This window comes from Jaculus jaculus, chromosome 9, assembly GCF_020740685.1.
Source record: "Jaculus jaculus isolate mJacJac1 chromosome 9, mJacJac1.mat.Y.cur, whole genome shotgun sequence".
In the NCBI taxonomy this organism is placed as follows: Eukaryota; Metazoa; Chordata; class Mammalia; order Rodentia; family Dipodidae; genus Jaculus; species Jaculus jaculus.
This window is the reverse complement of record NC_059110.1, coordinates 135,659,659-135,679,825: the sequence shown is the minus strand read 5'-3', so window position 1 is coordinate 135,679,825 and position 20,167 is coordinate 135,659,659. Positions and strand designations below refer to the sequence as shown.

General features: G+C 57.3%; 1 protein-coding gene across 1 annotated transcript in view; it reads right to left on the bottom strand.

Moving 5' to 3' along the window:
• Mrc2 (mannose receptor C type 2) overlaps window positions 1-20,167 on the bottom strand; it is a 77,730-nt gene that overhangs the window by 9,305 nt on the left and 48,258 nt on the right. The window contains exons 9-20 of the mRNA XM_045158088.1: window positions 17,979-18,086; window positions 10,391-10,506; window positions 9,797-9,945; window positions 8,697-8,914; window positions 7,531-7,673; window positions 6,270-6,372; window positions 4,821-4,959; window positions 4,677-4,712; window positions 4,257-4,417; window positions 4,098-4,165; window positions 2,684-2,784; window positions 2,271-2,413 (exon numbers count right to left, since the gene is read on the bottom strand). Coding sequence (XP_045014023.1) covers window positions 2,271-2,413; window positions 2,684-2,784; window positions 4,098-4,165; window positions 4,257-4,417; window positions 4,677-4,712; window positions 4,821-4,959; window positions 6,270-6,372; window positions 7,531-7,673; window positions 8,697-8,914; window positions 9,797-9,945; window positions 10,391-10,506; window positions 17,979-18,086 — 1,485 coding nt within the window. The remainder of the gene's footprint in view (window positions 1-2,270; window positions 2,414-2,683; window positions 2,785-4,097; window positions 4,166-4,256; window positions 4,418-4,676; window positions 4,713-4,820; window positions 4,960-6,269; window positions 6,373-7,530; window positions 7,674-8,696; window positions 8,915-9,796; window positions 9,946-10,390; window positions 10,507-17,978; window positions 18,087-20,167) is intronic.

Here is a 20,167-nt window from a genome sequence, read left to right as displayed (position 1 = left end):
AGACCCTACAGACCCCCCCACCTCCAAAAAAACAATACCACGTATGTTGCTTAGGGTTGAACAGAGGGTCTCATATTTGCTTGGCAAGTACTCTATCACTGAGCAATGTTATTCCCAGCCCTTCCCCCACTGTGATGTGTGTGTGTTAAATTTCTCTAAGACACTTTCTGTATCCCAGGCTGGCCTCAAACTCTCTGCACCATCCTCCAGTCTCAACCTCCCAACAGCTAGGGCTATAAATACATGTATACCACCATGCCTAGCTTCAAAACACTTGGGAAGAGAATTGTACAACTGTTGTTGCAAACTAGGTATGATAATGCAAACCTGTAATCCCAGGGCTTGGAAGTCAGAGGCAGGATCAGGAATTCAAGGTCATCCTCAGCTACATAGTGAGGTTGAGGCCAGCCTGATCTATGTGAGTATCTGTCTCAAAAAGAAGTTAATCAGAGCTGGCTGTGATGGTGCACGTCTTTAATCCCAGCACTCGGGAGGCAGAAGTAGGAGGATCGCTGTGAGATCAAGGCCACCCTGGGTCATCACAGTGAATTTCAGGTCAGCCTGACCTACAGTGAGACCCTACCTTGAAGAAAAAAAAAGTTAATCAGCTGGGCATGGTGGCACATACCTCTGATCCCAGCACCTGAGAGTCAGAGGTAGGAGAATCGCCATGAGTTCGAGGCCACCCTGAGACTACCTAGTGAATTCCAGGTCAGCCTGGGCTAGAGTGAGACCCTACCTTGAAAAACCAAAAAAAAAAAAAAAAAAAAAAAAAGAGTTAAACTCATAAGTGCTGAGAGTAGAATGATTCCTTGAGGGTAGAAAAATATGGGGAAAGAGGAATGGGGCATGACTGTTCACGGACTAAATCCTCACAGGAGCAAGAAGCTCCGGCCTGTTACTGCACAGTGAGGTTTCTGCAGGTAACAGTGACGCCCTGCACACTCAGACAGCTGGAAGAAAGGATTCTGAATGTCCTTACCATAAGGAAAAGACAACCCCTTAAGGAAATAGACATATTTACCCTAATTTATACATCATACAATGTATACATGTACCAAAATATCACATGGTAGCCCATAAATATAAATTTTATGTACCAGTTAAAAAATAAACAAGTAAAAAACGATTTTATATTGCAATGCAAAATAATTATAAAATATATAAAATTGCATGGCTCTTATTAAAATATTAATTATTATAATTCATCATTTGAATGGGCCCAAACATGTTTTCCTACTACTAATAAAAACATTTTGAAGATTTTTTTTTTTTGATTTTTCAAGGTAGGGTCTCACGCTGGTCCAGGCTGACCTGAAATTCACTATGTAGTCTCAGGGTGGCCTCGAACTCTCAGCAATCCTCCTACCTCTACCTCCCAAGTGCTGGGATTAAAGGTGTGCGCCACCACGCCCGGCTTGAAGATATTATTTTTTAATCTTCAGCTGGTTTTAAGTTATTTTGTTCTAGTGCATATTTTACTATATATGACATAAAATATGTATTTTTTTACACACTCCTATAGCTGTTCATAAATACGTACAGGGCTGGAGAGACAGCTTAGTGGCTAAGTGCTTGCCTCTGAAGCCTAAGGACTGATGTTTGACTCTCCAGGTCCCACATAAGCCAGACGCACAAGGGAACACAGTGCACAGGATGGCGCACAGCTCTGGAGTTCAGTGGCAGCAGCGCGAAGCCCCGGTGTGCCAATTCTCTCTTGCATAAAAATAAATAAATAAGTAACTAAAATAACATGTGGACAAACTGAGTGGGTATATACGTTTAGTTTTGTTTTATGAATACAAGTTCATTATGAAAACCTCTGGCAACCACTGATCTTACTACGGGCTGGAGAGGCAGACTAGCAGTTAAGGCGCTTGCCTGCAAAGCCGAAGGACCCAGGTTTGACTCCCCAGAACCTCCATAAGCAGATGTACATGATGGCACATGCGTCCGGAGTTCGTATACAGTGGCTAGAGGACCTGACATGCCCACCTTCCCTCTCTCTCTAATAAATAAAATAAAGTATTTTTAAAATGTCTTTACTAAAGTATTCTGAGGACTTCGCTCCCTGGTGGGTCAGGAGGTGTTTATACATTGAATCATTTTCAAGTATAGCTCTGACATAGATGCCAAGTAACAGAGGTTGGTGGGTACAGGCAGTGGCCAGGACTTTGACGTTGACCAACATCCTGGACTCCTCAGGGCTCAGCCTCCCCGTGTTCCCATCATTTCCCCCGGCTCTTTTGGTGGCCCTCCCTACCTCCTACCTTGTTGAGGAACTGGCTCCAGCCAGGAGGGCAGCCACCCAGGGCTACAGGTGGCAGGTCGGGGGAATGCGTCTCTCTGGAGTTGTTGCTACGCTTGCAGATGTAGGGCAAGGCTGTCAAGCACTTCTGGTCCCCCCAGTCCTCTGTGAAAGGGGAGGACAGTCACCCCAGGGCGGAGGATAATGAGAAGCACTCTTGCCTTAATGCCCTACAGGCATGGGCTGTGGAGCAAGTCCTCTGGGGCTCTATGGTCATGGAGACAGGCCTGACGTTCTCTGGGTCTAGCCCTTCTGGAGTTTGTTAACAGAAGACCAAGAAGAGACTGCAGGGTCCTTACCAGGCTCCCCTTTTTGCCCCCAACATTTACCCTCTCCATGTCGACAGCACCCCCACCAGCCCCACCCTGCGCTCACCTTGTCTGGCTGTCATGTACACACACTTCTTGTCCTTGCCAACGGGGCGAGGTTTGCCAGGTGCCCAGGAGACGAAGTTTACGACGGAGCCATCTGTCCACCTGCCACGGCACAGAACAGGCACTCAGCTCCACTGGACATGCAGCACTGGAGGCAGCGGGAGAGGGGCAAGGATCGGGCCAAGTCCAGAAGCTTAGTGACTGGAGGCTGAAGGCGGGAGCCTCGGGTAAGGGCCCACTCGGCGGGCGCCCACTTCTCTCAGATACCTGAGAGCCGCACAGCAGAGGGTCTAAAAGCAAAGATGTGCCCAGCTGTCCGTGGCCTCCTGACCCTTCTGTCTCGAGCCACTGATGCATGGAAATGAGCAGTGGGGGCAGAGACCCCTCTGAACCATCCTGTGTTCTGCCTGCCCTGAAAGCTTTGCCCAGCATGTACTGGATACTGTGCTGAAGACTTCAGTTCCTCCTTTTTTATTTATTTATGTCTTATTTTGTAGTGCAGAGATCAAACTCAGAGGTCAGGCTCTCATGTATGCTATGCAACTACTGAGCTACAACCCCAGCCCATCAATTTGTTATTTCTTTTCTTTTTCTAATCCTTTTTTTTTTTTTCTTTTGAGGCTAGGTGTACCTCTAGTCCAGGCTGACCTGGAACTCACTATGAAGCCCAGGCTAGCCTTGAACTCACAGTGATCCTCCTACCTCAGCCTCCCCAGTGCTAGAATTAAAGGCATGAGCCACCACAGCTGGCTTTATTTCTTTTCATTTATTTTTATTTTTATTTATGTATTAGAAAAAGAAAGAATAGGCATGCCAGGGCCTCTAACTGCAAATGAACTCCAGACACATGTGCCACCACGTGCATCTGGCTTACATGGGTTCTGGGGAATCAAACCTGGATCCTTAGGTTTCGTAGGCAAGCTCCTTAACTGCTAAGCCACCTCTCCAGCTCCCAATTTGTTATTTCTTTCTTTCCTTTTTTAAATACTTTATTTATTTGAGAGAGAGAAAGAGGCAGAGAGAAAGAGAGAATGGGCATGCCAAGGCCTCCAGCCACTGCAAACAAACTCCAAATGCATGTGCCCCTTGTGCATGTGGCTTATACGGGTCCTGGGGAGTCAAACCGGGGTCCTTAGGCTTTGCAGGCAAATGCCTTAACTGCTAAGCCACTTCTCCAGCCCACAACTTGTTTTTCTAATCCTCATAAGAATCCTAGGAAGCAGACCTCCACCTTCAGATGAGAGAAACCAAGGTCAGAAAGGTTAAACCACTTAACTTGCTCGAGGCCACACAGCCAGTGAAGGACAGAACTGAATTCAAGAGCAGGTCTGTCTGTCTGGTCAGCCTCAACACCTCTAGCTAGCTACTTACATGTGTGCCCCTTTCTCACACCTGACGCCCGCCACGGCTCCCACCTGAAGCGCCCGTCGCTCTCAGTGGTGTGCAGGCCGATCCACCAGTGCTGCTCCTGGCCGGGGGACAGCTGGGGAAGAGGCAGGCAGTGAGGATCGGCAGCCTCCCTGACCCTGGGCTCCAGAACCCTCCCGGCCCCAGGGCGCCCTCCCCCAGCCCACCTTCTGCAGGCTTTGGCCCAGGAAGTCCAGCTCCTCCTGGCTGTGCACGGAGGTGAGCTCAGCCTGGAACCACGTGCAGATGCGCTGTGCCTGGGCCCAGGTGGACTGGTGCTCAAAGAACTTGTACTCCGCCTCCTGGAAGCGCAGCCACTCCCGCCGGCCTGCGTGGGGGCAGGACAGGGTTGGGGACGCGCCCACGGACAGACCCCCTGAAGGCCCACTGTGGGGCCAGGGCAAAGCTGGGCGAACAGCAGCCAACTAATGAGAACGATGAGCCCAGGATGGAGTCTTCTCCCAGCCCACAGAAAGTAGGGTTGCAGCATCTAGTCTCAGCCAGCCAAGAACCCTTGCTGCTAGATCTCCGGATCCAGTTGTTTGATCGTGGACAGAAGGGGAGAGAGAATGGGCTGGGGGACCCACCTTGAGGGCTGGTGTCGGGTTCACGGACTTGTGAACCTGTAAGACAGCAGGAAATAAAGGTGGCGCAGGCGGCCTTCCCCGCGACCCCGGCCCCCCCGGCGCGCCACGCCAGCACTCGCCCCCTCCTCCGACCCCCGCAGCCACCTCGAGGGATCTTGCAGACCCAGTCGAGCTGGGCCTCACACTGCACGGCCACCCACTGCAGGGAGACCAGGTCCAGCACCGCACAGCTTCGGACGGCGTCGTCATCATGCCGGCTTCGGTCAAAATTGTGGTAGGAGAACTGCGGGGGGAGGGGGGGTGAGGAGCGGTGGCAGATGGAGGTGCCCGTCCCTGACCACGGGGCCCGTCCTGAGCGATGGCAGACGGAGGTGCCCGTCCTGACCACGGGGCCCGTCCTGAGCGATGGCAGACGGAGGTGCCCGTCCCTGACCACGGGGCCCGCCCTGAGCGATGGCAGACGGAGGTGCCCGTCCTGACCACGGGGCCCGTCCTGAGCGATGGCAGACGGAGGTGCCCGTCCTGACCACGGGGCCCGTCCTGAGCGATGGCAGACGGAGGTGCCCGTCCCTGACCACGGGGCCCGTCCTGAGCGATGGCAGACGGAGGTGCCCGTCCTGACCACGGGGCCCGCCCTGAGCGATGGCAGACGGAGGTGCCCGTCCTGACCACGGGGCCCGTCCTGAGCGATGGCAGACGGAGGTGCCCGTCCTGACCACGGGGCCCGCCCTGAGCGATGGCAGACGGAGGTGCCCGTCCTGACCACGGGGCCCGCCCTGAGCGATGGCAGACGGAGGTGCCCGTCCTGACCACGGGGCCCGCCCTGAGCGATGGCAGACGGAGGTGCCCGTCCCTGACCACGGGGCCCGCCCTGAGCGATGGCAGACGGAGGTGCCCGTCCTGACCACGGGGCCCGTCCTGAGCGATGGCAGACGGAGGTGCCCGTCCTGACCACGGGGCCCGTCCTGAGAGATGGCAGACAGAGGTGCCCGTCCCTGACCACGGGGCCTGTCCTAAGCTAGGAACCGCCGATCCAGATGAGCGTTCTCTCTCTAACCTGCTGTTTTGTAAATTTTAAATTTATTTCTTTTCATTTTCTTCCTTCCTTCCTTCTTCATCATCTTCTTCTTCTTTATTTATTTATTTTTTTTAATATTTTGAGGTAGGGTCTCACTCTAGCCCAGGCTGACCTGGAAGTCACTATGGGGTCTCAGGGTAGCCTCGAACTCACAGCAGTCCTCCTACCTCTGCCTCCCAAGTGCTGGGATTAAAGGTCTGTGCCACCACACCCGGCTTTTTTTTTTTTTTTAAACAAAGGTTGTAGTCTTACACCCCCCTCCTCTGTCCCACTTTCCCTGAGGGCTGTCCTCAGTAGTGTTGCTGGTGTTCACTGCTGTGTAAATCAGGTCTCAGTCAGTCTTTGGGCGCAGGAGGGTGGTGAGAGGGGCAGGACAGAGAAAAGTACCTCTAACTTTCCACCAACCCACTCTGGCCATAAGCCCTGCCTACATCAGGCCCGGCCCTGCCCTGCCCGGCTCCACCTACAACCAAGTCCCACCACCTCCCCATCCTGCCCCCGCCAAGGTTCCTCACCCCTAAGCCATCGCTCCAGCGCCAGCTTGGACCCTCTCTGGGGTCCCGGCGGTTGAGGCCGATCCAAAACCAGTGCTGCTCGTGGATCTCAGATTCTGATTCTCTTTAGAACAATGTGCAGTGGGGACAAAAGACAGGGGAGATGAGCGTAGCAGGGACTCAAACACCACACCCAGACACTGTCAGCGTGACTGGGACTCCCCAGGGTCTCAGGCCTTGCCTCTGAGCTGCACACTGGCCAGCCAAAGCACTATTTGCTTTCAGGAAGTTCTGTCCTGGGGCTGGAGAGATAGATAGCTCAGTAGGCAAAGTGCTTGCCTCACAAGCATGATGACCTGAGTTCAATCCCCAGACCCCACGTTAGAAGGCGTAGAGGCGGCGCACACCTTTAATCCCTGCACTTGGGAGGCAGAGGTAGGAAGATCACTTTGAGCTCGAGGCCACCCTGAGTCTACAGAGTGAATCCCAGGTTAGCCTGGGTTAGAGTGAGACCCTACCACCAAAAAAAAAAAAAAAAAAATCAGGTATGGTACTGGCCTGTGCTGATAAGCCCCAAACTGGGGAAACAGGGATGGGTAGTTTCCCGGGCTAGCATTCTAATCTAATTAGCTGAGCTTCTGACCAGCAGACCTTCCCAAAGGAAAAAAAAAAAAAAAAAGAGTCCACAGTCCACACGCAAACCCCCCACCCCAATACATACGAACAAGAAGATCAGCTTGGGGTGGAGAGATAGGCCGCTTAGCAGTTGAGGCGCTTGCCTGCGCCGCCTAAGGACCCGCGTTCGGCTCTCCAGGTCCCACGTGAGCCAGATGTGCAGTGACACAATAATGCAGTGTCACATGTGCACACTAGAGGGCACGCGTGTCCCGGAGTTCAAGTGCAGCGGCTGGAGGCCCTGGGGCCCAGTCACACACACTCTCCCTCTCTCATTTAAAAAAAAAAAAATTTAAAAATAGAGATCAGCTTGTAGAAGATTTGTAATGGAAACTGTCTGAGGGGGTGTGGCTACTAAGCAGCATAAACACCGAGCCTTCTGGCTGTGAGTGAATGGGTCAACCCATGTGTTCACCCAAGCCTCCAGTGAACCAAGATGGTTCTAGAACTGCTGGCAGATACACAGGTCACCTCAAACCTCAGACAGGTCCCACTGGGGCCATCTTCACGCTGCCCACCCGCTGCCCCAAGGCCACAAAAAGCCAGAATCCGGTGGCCATGCCGGCTGTCACCCCTGGGCAGGCGGCCTCCACCTCAGGCTCAATACCCAAAGATCTTGTTAAGCATGTTGACCACAAAGTGCTCTTCCTCATAGCTGGCCAGGCTCAGCAGCTGGGCCCCCAACTCCCGGCAGGCGCCCTGGGCCTGGATCCAGCTCTTCTTCTCCTGGAGCCGCTCGGAGCTGAACACCTGCAGGAGTAGAGCTGGCTGTCGGAACCGCGCCACAGGCCCGCCTCCCCACGGCGCCGGCTAAGGACAATCCTAGTCACCAGGGGAGGGGAGCGGGCACTTGCAAGAGCCCCTGTGGCCCATGGCCAGCTTAGAAAGGAGTCGGGGCTTTCCTGTAGGCAAGCTTCCTTTCCCTGGATCTTAGTTTCTGATGTAATAAAAGCCCGTAGGGCTGGGCGTGGAGGTGCTTACTTAAGTCCTAGCACTTGGGAGGTGAAAGCAGGAGCTCACGGTCCTCCTTGGCTACATAGTGAGTGTGAGGCCAGCCTGAGATACATGAGGCCCTGTTTAAAAATTCAGAAAGGGGCTGGAGAGATGGCTTTGCAGTTAAGGTGCTTGCCCGCAAAGCCGAAAGACCCAAGTTCAATTCCCCAGGACCCATATAAGCCAGATGTACAAGGTGGCACATGTGTCTGAATTTGTTTGCAACAGCTGGAGGTCCTGGTGCGCCCATTCTCTCTCTCCCTCTCTACCCTCCCCCAAATAAATAAATAAAAATAAAAATAAATTTAAAAAGGACGTTGGAGAGCCAGGCATGATGGCGCATGCCTTTAATCCCAGCACTCAGGAGACAGAGGTAGGAGGATCGCTGTGAGTTCAAGGCCACCCTGAGACTACATAGTGAATTCCAGGACAGTCTGGGTTACAGTGAAACCCTACCTCAAAACAACAACAACAAAAATAATAATAATAATAATAAAATAAAAAATGTGGCACAAGAATCTGTGTTGTTCTGATTGCAGTGGCAAAAGGTCCTGTAATACCCATACACACACACACACACACACACACACACACACACACAGAGAGAGAGAGAGAGAGAGAGACAGAGACAGAGACAGAGACAGAGAGAGAGGGGCAAATAAGTAAAGGATTTAAAAAAGGACTGGATCATGGATGGTCCCAGGGCCCCTCAGGTGAGCTGCCTCTGTGGTCTTGCCCTCCCTCTGCCCCTCCCCTCCCCGTGCCAACAGGCTTTCCTACCTTATAGCAGTACCGGAGTTTGGGATCTGAGACCCAGCCTTGGGGACAGGACCCAGTGAGGCTGGGTGTGGGATCTGGCCCAGGCAGCTCTGGCGTCACCGGTGTGCCCAGGCTCTGCCGGCAGATGTAGCGAGCCCGGAATGAGGTACAGTTCTTTACCTCCCACAGCCCCATGGCACTGCCTGTGGCCAGAGCCACGCAGCCCCCGTGGCTGAACCCTGAAGAAAGGAGGAGAAAGGACGTGTACACACCGAGGGCTCCCAACCCTCAGGGCCACGCCTGCCCCGATGCTGAGCGCCGGCTTGGTCACTTCTGCGGGGACAGGAGAAAGGAAAGAGGCAGGGTGCCGGCTCCGTGGCTACTCCCCGGGGGTCTTAGCAAGTTGCTTAGCCCTTCTGAGTGTAACGTACCTCAGGAGGTTATGGGAAAGGTTTTAAAAACACTAAAGCCAACAGCTGTAACCCTGCTACTCAGGAGCCTGATGCAGGAAGACTGCTTTAGGCCAGCTTGGGCTACAAAATGGGCTCAAAGCCACTCGGAGCCAATAGCAACACCCTCAAAAAAAAAAAAAAATTAATACGGAATTTTAATAATGTCACTCCCACTGCAGCATTTGCAGACAAGGGCCCCACAGACACCTCTCTTTTGCCCTCTCTCTTGAGCCAGGGCTGGACATGGCACAGTCCATCCTGCTACTAGCCGGGAGAGGACCAAGTGACTTACGGTGATGCCCGGCGCCTGTGTACTGACTACGGCATAACAAGGACTATATTGTGTATATTGTGCTGCATGCACCTTATGCATATTATCCCTTCCTATATGTTAAGTGTCTATCTAAGCGCCACTTCAGCTCGATGAGCAATGTACCTTTACCCTGACTTGACAGATGAGCGTGGGGCTCAGGAGGCCCGGCCAGCCTTCCGCAGCGTCAGAGTCCACAGCCCTTGCTCCTAACCCACGGGCCGCCCGGTACACGTGGCCAGCTGACCGGGAAGCCCGTGAGCTCGGTCCTGGCGGCGCACATCCACCTCGGCCCCCAGCTCCGAGGCTGCTCACCGGAAGGGTCTTTCCAGTCACCCCAGGCAGGGGCTCGGGCTCACCAGGCTGGTCCCGGTTCCAATGGGTGTACGTGACTTCGTCCCCACTGAGCCAGCGGAAGGAGCCGCTGCTGTTGAGGTCCTGCAGAGCCGTCCAGAAGAACTCGCCGTCCCAGTTGTAGATGAGACTGCTGACAAAGGCCTGCTCGAACCTTCCAGAAGACAGGTTGGTCAAGGCAGGAAGCTTACTACCTGCTTCCTCCTCCACTCCCGTGCCACAGGCCAGACACCCTGCTCCAGGTGGACCTGGGTGTTGTGCCCGGCCAGTGAACTGCTCAGTGAAGCAGGGACCCTTGAGGGCCCACAGAGCCACTGAGCTCCTATGTCTGTCCACACCCCTCGCCTTGCTGAGAAGATGGCAGAGAGAAAACAACATCAGACACGGCCAAGGCCTGCCTTTCTAGAGTCCTCCCCTGCACCCTCTCCTCCCCAGCTCCATCCTGGGACTGCATAACCAAACCGAGTCTTTTCGTGACAGGACTTCAGGAAGTCCACTGAGACTCAATGGACGCCAGGTCCCTCTGGCAGGGTGACAAACTGCTCCACTAGGCCAGGTCCTGGGAGAGGACTGGCTTAGGGCTCCCGACCCCTTTGTACCTGTTGGTGATGGTGACCAGCTGAGAGCCGTAGTCAGTACACAGGCGCCGGGCATCACCGTAAGTCACTTGGTCCTCTCCCAGCCAGTAGCAGGATGGACTGTGCCATGTCCAGCCCTGGCTCAAGAGAGAGGGCAAAAGAGGGGTGTCTGTGGGGAAGATGATTCCTCCCTTGTCTGCAAATGCTGCAGTGAGAGTGACATCGAGGGCATTACTGGGTAGAAACAGGTCAGGGGGAAATGGTTGACCCCAGAGAAGCCAGTGCCCCGTGACATGTTCTGCACCTGGTCACTCCTGACTCTCCTTACTCCCCACCATAACCTATGTGGTGGTTTGATTCAGGTGTCCCCCATAAACTCAGGTGCTCTGAATGCTAGGTTTCCAGCTGATGGAGATTTGGGAATTAACACCTCCTGGAAGCAGTGTATTGTTGGGGGCGGGCTTATGGGTGTTATAGCCACTTTCCCCATGCCAGTGTTTGGCACACCCTCCTGTTGCTACTGTCCACCTTATGTGGGCCAAGGGGTTATGGCTCATGCCATCATTTTCCCTGCCATCATGGAGCTTCCCCTCAAGCTTGTAAGCCAAAATAAACCTCCCCCCCCACACACACACACACACAAGCTGCTCTTGGTTGGGTGATTTCTACCAGTAATGCGAACCGGACGGCCACCACCTACAACAGTCGGACCAGGGTGAAAGCACAGCTGCAGGTGGCTGATGAGCCAGGCCTGTGGCCTGGAGCAGAAAGGTACATGGCCTTTAAACCAAAAGAACAGGGGCCCCCGGAGACGCAGTTCGTGGGAACAGCATATGACTAGCGTGTGTGAGACCTTGCATTGGATCCCCAGAACCGCCAAACAAACAAAAACCAGTCGTACATGGAGAAGGTGCCAGTTGGCTGGCACCAGAGCTGCAAAGCTAAGGAGGCAGACACAGCAGGATGCCCGGGGGGTGGGGGGGATGAGTGGTCTTCAGGGGTCTGCAAAGTCAGGGTCAGGGAGGATGAGAATCAGGGGTAGACCTTCAGCGAGAAGCAGAGAAGAGTCCATCAGAGGCACAGGGCACAGAAGTGGGTATGCTGTGTACAAGGGATCCCCAGTTGCCCAGAAGGGGCATACACTCCACGCTGGCCCCAAATCCTCACTTGGGCAAGAACAGAGCCCCTGCACCAAGCTCTGAGCTCGTACCCCAGACTCCTTAGCTGCACCCCCCCACCCCCACCCAACAGACTGCTCCTTCCTCTCCCAGCAAGCACCATCATGCCCTCTGAAGGAGCACCGGGCCATGGGGAGGAAGGGGAATAATCCAAAAGAAAACACAAAGGAAACAGCCAGCAGCAAGTACCTGGTGGGAGGAGCCAAGAGACCACAAGTGTGTTTTATGAGCTCCCCCACCCCCCACCCGGACCCACGCCACTCACACCCACCCACGCCACTCACACCCACCCCCGCCACTCACACCCACCCCTGCCACTCACACCCACCCACGCCACTCACACCCACCACGCCACTCACACCCACCCTGCCACTCACACCCACCCTGCCACTCACACCCACCCACGCCACTCACACCCACCCACGCCACTCACACCCACCCCTGCCACTCACACCCACCCTGCCACTCACACCCACCCACGCCACTCACACCCACCCCTGCCACTCACACCCACCCTGCCACTCACACCCACCCCTGCCACTCACACCCACCCTGCCACTCACACCCACCCCTGCCACTCACACCCACCCTGCCACTCACACCCACCCACGCCACTCACACCCACCCCCGCCACTCACACCCACCCCCGCCACTCACACCCACCCACGCCACTCACACCCACCCCTGCCACTCACACCCACCCACGCCACTCACACCCACCCCTGCCACTCACACCCACCCCTGCCACTCACACCCACCCTGCCACTCACACCCACCCACGCCACTCACACCCACCCCTGCCACTCACACCCACCCCTGCCACTCACCCACCCACCCTGCCACTCACACCCACCCCTGCCACTCACACCCACCCCGCCACTCACACCCACCCACACCACTCACACCCACCCCGCCACTCACAACCACCCACGCCACTCACACCCACCCTGCCACTCACACCCACCCTGCCACTCACACCCACCCTGCCACTCACACCCACCCTGCCACTCACACCCACCCACGCCACTCACACCCACCCACGCCACTCACACCCACCCACGCCACTCACACCCACCACGCCACTCACACCCACCACGCCACTCACACCCACCCCCGCCACTCACACCCACCCACGCCACTCACACCCACCCACGCCACTCACACCCACCCTGCCGCTCACACCCACCCCTGCCACTCACACCCACCCACGCCACTCACACCCACCCTGCCACTCACACCCACCCTGCCACTCACACCCACCCACGCCACACACACCCACCCACGCCACTCACACCCACCCACGCCACTCACACCCACCCACGCCACTCACACCCACCCTGCCACTCACACCCACCCCTGCCACTCACACCCACCCTGCCACTCACACCCACCCACGCCACTCACACCCACCCACGCCACTCACACCCACCCACGCCACTCACACCCACCCCTGCCACTCACACCCACCCCTGCCACTCACACCCACCCTGCCACTCACACCCACCCTGCCACTCACACCCACCCCTGCCACTCACACCCACCCCTGCCACTCACACCCACCCACGCCACTCACACCCACCCACGCCACTCACACCCACCCACGCCACTCACACCCACCCACGCCACTCACACCCACCCTGCCACTCACACCCACCCTGCCACTCACACCCACCCACGCCACTCACACCCACCCCTGCCACTCACACCCACCCACGCCACTCACACCCACCCCTGCCACTCACACCCACCCCTGCCACTCACACCCACCCTGCCACTCACACCCACCCTGCCACTCACACCCACCCCTGCCACTCACACCCACCCACGCCACTCACACCCACCCACGCCACTCACACCCACCCTGCCGCTCACACCCACCCTGCCGCTCACACCCACCCCTGCCGCTCACACCCACCCACGCCGCTCACACCCACCCTGCCACTCACACCCACCCACGCCACTCACACCCACCCACGCCACTCACACCCACCCTGCCACTCACACCCACCCTGCCACTCACACCCACCCCTGCCACTCACACCCACCCTGCCACTCACACCCACCCACGCCACTCACACCCACCCACGCCACTCACACCCACCCACGCCACTCACACCCACCCCTGCCACTCACACCCACCCCTGCCACTCACACCCACCCCTGCCACTCACACCCACCCACGCCACTCACACCCACCCTGCCACTCACACCCACCCTGCCACTCACACCCACCCCTGCCACTCACACCCACCCTGCCACTCACACCCACCCACGCCACTCACACCCACCTTGCCACTCACACCCACCCCGCCACTCACACCCACCCCTGCCACTCACACCCACCCCTGCCACTCACACCCACCCCCGCCACTCACACCCACCCCCGCCACTCACACCCACCCCCGCCACTCACACCCACCCACGCCACTCACACCCACCCTGCCGCTCACACCCACCCTGCCACTCACACCCACCCTGCCACTCACACCCACCCTGCCACTCACACCCACCCCTGCCACTCACACCCACCCTGCCACTCACACCCACCCTGCCACTCACACCCACCCTGCCACTCACACCCACCCTGCCACTCACACCCACCCTGCCACTCACACCCACCCTGCCACTCACACCCACCCCTGCCACTCACACCCACCCCTGCCACTCACACCCACCCTGCCACTCACACCCACCCTGCCACTCACACCCACCCACGCCACTCACACCCACCCTGCCACTCACACCCACCCCTGCCACTCACACCCACCCTGCCACTCACACCCACCCTGCCACTCACACCCACCCTGCCACTCACACCCACCCTGCCACTCACACCCACCCACGCCACACACACCCACCCACGCCACTCACACCCACCCCTGCCACTCACACCCACCCTGCCACTCTCACCCACCCACGCCACTCTCACCCACCCACGCCACACACACCCACCCACGCCACTCACACCCACCCACGCCACTCACACCCACCCACGCCACTCACACCCACCCCTGCCACTCACACCCACCCTGCCACTCTCACCCACCCACGCCACACACACCCACCCACGCCACTCACACCCACCCTGCCACTCACACCCACCCTGCCACTCACACCCACCCACGCCACTCACACCCACCCACGCCACTCACACCCACCCCTGCCACTCACACCCACCCACGCCACTCACACCCACCCTGCCACTCACACCCACCCCCGCCACTCACACCCACCCCCGCCACTCACACCCACCCACGCCACTCACACCCACCCTGCCACTCACACCCACCCCCGCCACTCACACGCACCCACGCCACTCACACCCACCCCCGCCACTCACACCCACCCCCGCCACTCACACCCACCCCCGCCACTCACACGCACCCACGCCACTCACACCCACCCTGCCACTCACACCCACCCACGCCACTCACACCCACCCCCGCCACTCACACCCACCCCCGCCACTCACACCCACCCTGCCACTCACACCCACCCTGCCACTCACACCCACCCTGCCACTCACACCCACCCCTGCCACTCACACCCACCCACGCCACTCACACCCACCCACGCCACTCACACCCACCCCTGCCACTCACACCCACCCTGCCACTCTCACCCACCCACGCCACTCTCACCCACCCACGCCACTCACACCCACCCCGCCACTCACACCCACCCACGCCACTCTCACCCACCCACGCCACACACACCCACCCCTGCCACTCACACCCACCCACGCCACTCACACCCACCCACGCCACACACACCCACCCACGCCACTCACACCCACCCTGCCACTCACACCCACCCTGCCACTCACACCCACCCACGCCACTCTCACCCACCCACGCCACACACACCCACCCACGCCACTCACACCCACCCTGCCACTCACACCCACCCACGCCACTCACACCCACCCCTGCCACTCACACCCACCCCCGCCACTCACACCCACCCACGCCACTCACACCCACCCACGCCACTCACACCCACCCTGCCACTCACACCCACCCACGCCACTCACACCCACCCTGCCACTCACACCCACCCCCGCCACTCACACCCACCCCCGCCACTCACACCCACCCACGCCACTCACACCCACCCTGCCACTCACACCCACCCCCGCCACTCACACCCACCCCCGCCACTCACACCCACCCTGCCACTCACACCCACCCCTGCCACTCACACCCACCCCTGCCACTCACACCCACCCCTGCCACTCACACCCACCCCCGCCACTCACACCCACCCACGCCACTCACACCCACCCACGCCACTCACACCCACCCACGCCACTCACACCCACCCACGCCACTCACACCCACCCCTGCCACTCACACCCACCCACGCCACTCACACCCACCCACGCCACTCACACCCACCCACGCCACTCACACCCACCCCCGCCACTCACACCCACCCCCGCCACTCACACCCACCCACGCCACTCACACCCACCCCTGCCACTCACACCCACCCACGCCACTCACACCCACCCTGCCACTCACACCCACCCCCGCCACTCACACCCACCCACGCCACTCACACCCACCCACGCCACTCACACCCACCCTGCCACTCACACCCACCCCCGCCACTCACACCCACCCCTGCCACTCACACCCACCCACGCCACTCACACCCACCCTGCCACTCACACCCACCCCTGCCACTCACACCCACCCACGCCACTCACACCCACCCTGCCACTCACACCCACCCTGCCACTCACACCCACCCACGCCACTCACACCCACCCACGCCACTCACACCCACCCACGCCACTCACACCCACCCCTGCCACTCACACCCACCCCTGCCACTCACACCCACCCACGCCACTCACACCCACCACGCCACTCACACCCACCCCTGCCACTCACACCCACCCTGCCACTCACACCCACCCCTGCCACTCACACCCACCCACGCCACTCACACCCACCCACGCCACTCACACCCACCCCTGCCACTCACACCCACCCCTGCCACTCACACCCACCCCTGCCACTCACACCCACCCATGCCACTCACACCCACCCCTGCCACTCACACCCACCCCTGCCACTCACACCCACCCACGCCACTCACACCCACCCACGCCACTCACACCCACCCACGCCACTCACACCCACCCTGCCACTCACACCCACCCCTGCCACTCACACCCACCCACGCCACTCACACCCACCCTGCCACTCACACCCACCCACGCCACTCACACCCACCCTGCCACTCACACCCACCCTGCCACTCACACCCACCCACGCCACTCACACCCACCCACGCCACTCACACCCACCCACGCCACTCACACCCACCCTGCCACTCACACCCACCCCTGCCACTCAAACCCACCCCGCCACTCACACCCACCCTGCCACTCACACCCACCCCTGCCACTCAAACCCACCCCGCCACTCACACCCACCCCTGCCACTCACACCCACCCTGCCACTCACACCCACCCTGCCACTCACACCCACCCACGCCACTCACACCCACCCTGCCACTCACACCCACCCACGCCACTCACACCCACCCTGCCACTCACACCCACCCTGCCACTCACACCCACCCACGCCACTCACACCCACCCACGCCACTCACACCCACCCACGCCACTCAAACCCACCCCGCCACTCACACCCACCCCTGCCACTCACACCCACCCTGCCACTCACACCCACCCACGCCACTCACACCCACCCACGCCACTCACACCCACCCCCGCCACTCACACCCACCCCTGCCACTCACACCCACCCCTGCCACTCACACCCACCCACGCCACTCACACCCACCCACGCCACTCACACCCACCCCTGCCACTCACACCCACCCACGCCACTCACACCCACCCCTGCCACTCACACCCACCCTGCCACTCACACCCACCCACGCCACTCACACCCACCCCTGCCACTCACACCCACCCACGCCACTCACACCCAGCACAGGATGGGGGAGGGCCATCGCCCACTCACCCTCATTCACAGGCTCATGGTCCCCCTCCCTTTCATTCCTAACTCCCCCTCCCCAGCCCAGGCCACAGAACGAGGAGGAAGAAGGCCAGGTCTACCCAGTGGCTTCTCTTTTCCAGAGAAGACAGCCAAGCCCAGGCTGCGTCAGATGGAAGCCCGGGCATTAGGGCACATGCCCTCCCCACAGCACGTCTCACCATGACTGCAGCCGGGCTCAGTCGTGCCAGCTGCTGCTGGGACGTGACTTCCCCGCAGAGAGAGGGCTCAGGGCTGCTCTCTCTGTCCACAGCCACCCTGTGCAATGCACCTCTCCTTCAGGAAGCCAGAGGATGAGGAGGACCCCGGGCAAGGCAGCAGGTTCCCTCCATCGCTCCCCGCCCCAGAATCCCCCGGGTCTGGTCCCGTCCACGGCAGCTCCAGAAACACCCTCACCTTTCGACAGCCATGATCGTCCTCGGCAGTCCCCATGCTCAGCTGACCGGCCTTCTTGCAGATGGACGGCAAGGACTGGTTACAAGGACTGTCATTCCAGCGACCTTCCTAGGGAAAGTGAGGGAGAGGCTCACCCAAAAGCTCCCCCTTGCCTAAACCTCCCAAGCACTCTGCCAGCCTGGGTTCTAGACCCAGCCCTGGCTATTACTTGCTCTGTGACTCTGAGCCTGACTTCCATGACTCAGGCTGCGCAAGGGAGAGGGCAAGGTTAGTTTTCAGGTAGATGCAAGGGCGAAGTACTAACGTACAAATGCCTTGACACTTCAACAAGCACTGTCTAAATGGGAAATGGCATTCTCTTAGAATATTTATGGCTCGTTTTACTTTACTTTAAGATATGGGGGGGAGGAGGTAGAAAGATAGCTCAGCAGTTAAAGGCACTAGCTTGTGAAGCCTGATGGCCTGGGTTCAATTCTCTCCAGGACCCACATAAAGCCAGATGCACAAAGTGGCATTTGTGTCTGGCGTTCTTTTGCAATGGCATGAGGTCCTGATGTGCCCACTCCCATTCTCTCTCTCTCTCTCCTTGCAAATAAATAAATAAAATTATTAAAAATCACATTTTTATTTATTTGAGAGAGACAGAGAAAGGGTGTGCCAGGGCCCCTGCTACTGCGAACGCACTTGTGCATCGGTTCTTGATGTGGGTACTAGAGAACTAAATCCAGGCAAGCAAGCGCCTTTAACCACTGAGCTACCTTTCTAGCCCCTGTGGCTCATTTTATAAACATCAAAAACAAAGATTATAGCCAGACATGGTGGCGCACGCCTTTAATCCCAGCATTCGGGAGGCAGAAGTAGGAGGATCGCCATGAGTTTGAGGCCACCCTGAGACTATATAGTGAATTCCAGGTCAGCCTGGGCCAGAGTAAGACCCTACCTGGGAAAAAAAAACAAACTGTTAGAGTAATTAGGATGTATAGTTAGTCCCTTTACCCAAATGGGATGATTTCTCAGACAACCAGTGGATACCTGAAGTCATGGATGGCACTAAATTCTATACATGCATACATATATATTCTATATTTTATGCTGATGATCAAAGTTATTTTTAAAAATATATTTTATTTATTAGAGAGAGAGAGGCAGATAGAAAGAAAATTGGCATGTCAGGGCCTCCAGCTGTTGCAAATGAACTCTATACACATGCACCACCTTGTGCATCTGGCTGTACGTGGGTCCTGGGGAATCAAACCTAGGTCCTTTGGCTTTGCAGGCAAGCACCTTAACTGCTAAGCCATCCTCCCTCCAACCCTGTTGATCAAGTTTAATTTATAAGTTAACTACATTGAGACTAACAGTAACTAATAATAGAACATTTTAACAATATGCTGTAATAACAGTTACTAATGGGCTGGAGAGATGGCTCAGTGGTTAAGGCACTTACCTGCAAAGCCTAATGACCCAGATCTGATTCCCAGGTACCCACGTAAAGCCAGATGCACAAAGTGGAGCCTGTATCTGGAGTTCAGTTGCAGTGGCTAGAGGTCCTGGTGTGCCAAAATTCTTTCTTTCCCTATCTCTCTCTCTCTTTCTATAGGTGCTTAAAAGTTAAGTTACTGAATGCTTATGAGTAGTTCATTTCTGAAATTTCCCATTTAATTATTTAAGATTGTGGATGACCTCCAGAAACTGAACTAATGATAAGTGAATCCAGCTGGATGAGGTGGTGCACGCCTTCAATCCCAGCACTCGAGAGGCAGAGGTAGAAGGATTGCTGTGAGTTCTGAGGCCAGCCTGAGACTACATAATGAATTCCAGGTCAGCCTGGGCCAGAGCGAGACCCTACCTTGAAAAAGAAAACAAAAGCAAAAAAAAAAAAAAAGGGAAAGAAACAAAAATGAACCCATGGGTTTTCCATCAGGGACTACTGAAGAACCAGAGGACGTGGAGGCTGGTGTGCCCAGAGCAGGATGTCAGCTGAAAAAGTTGAAAAGGGCTTCAGCCGTGGACCCCTCCAAACACGGGAGCCCACCCCAGTAGCCCCAGCCTGTCAGCCAGCAATCTCTTTGCCTTTCAGCTCCATCCTAGGGTTCAAGCGCTTGTGTACTCAGGCACTCAGAAAATGCCTGGCACGTATGCAGTAGACACTCAATAAATAATTGCCTTTAAATTTTTAAATAGCACCC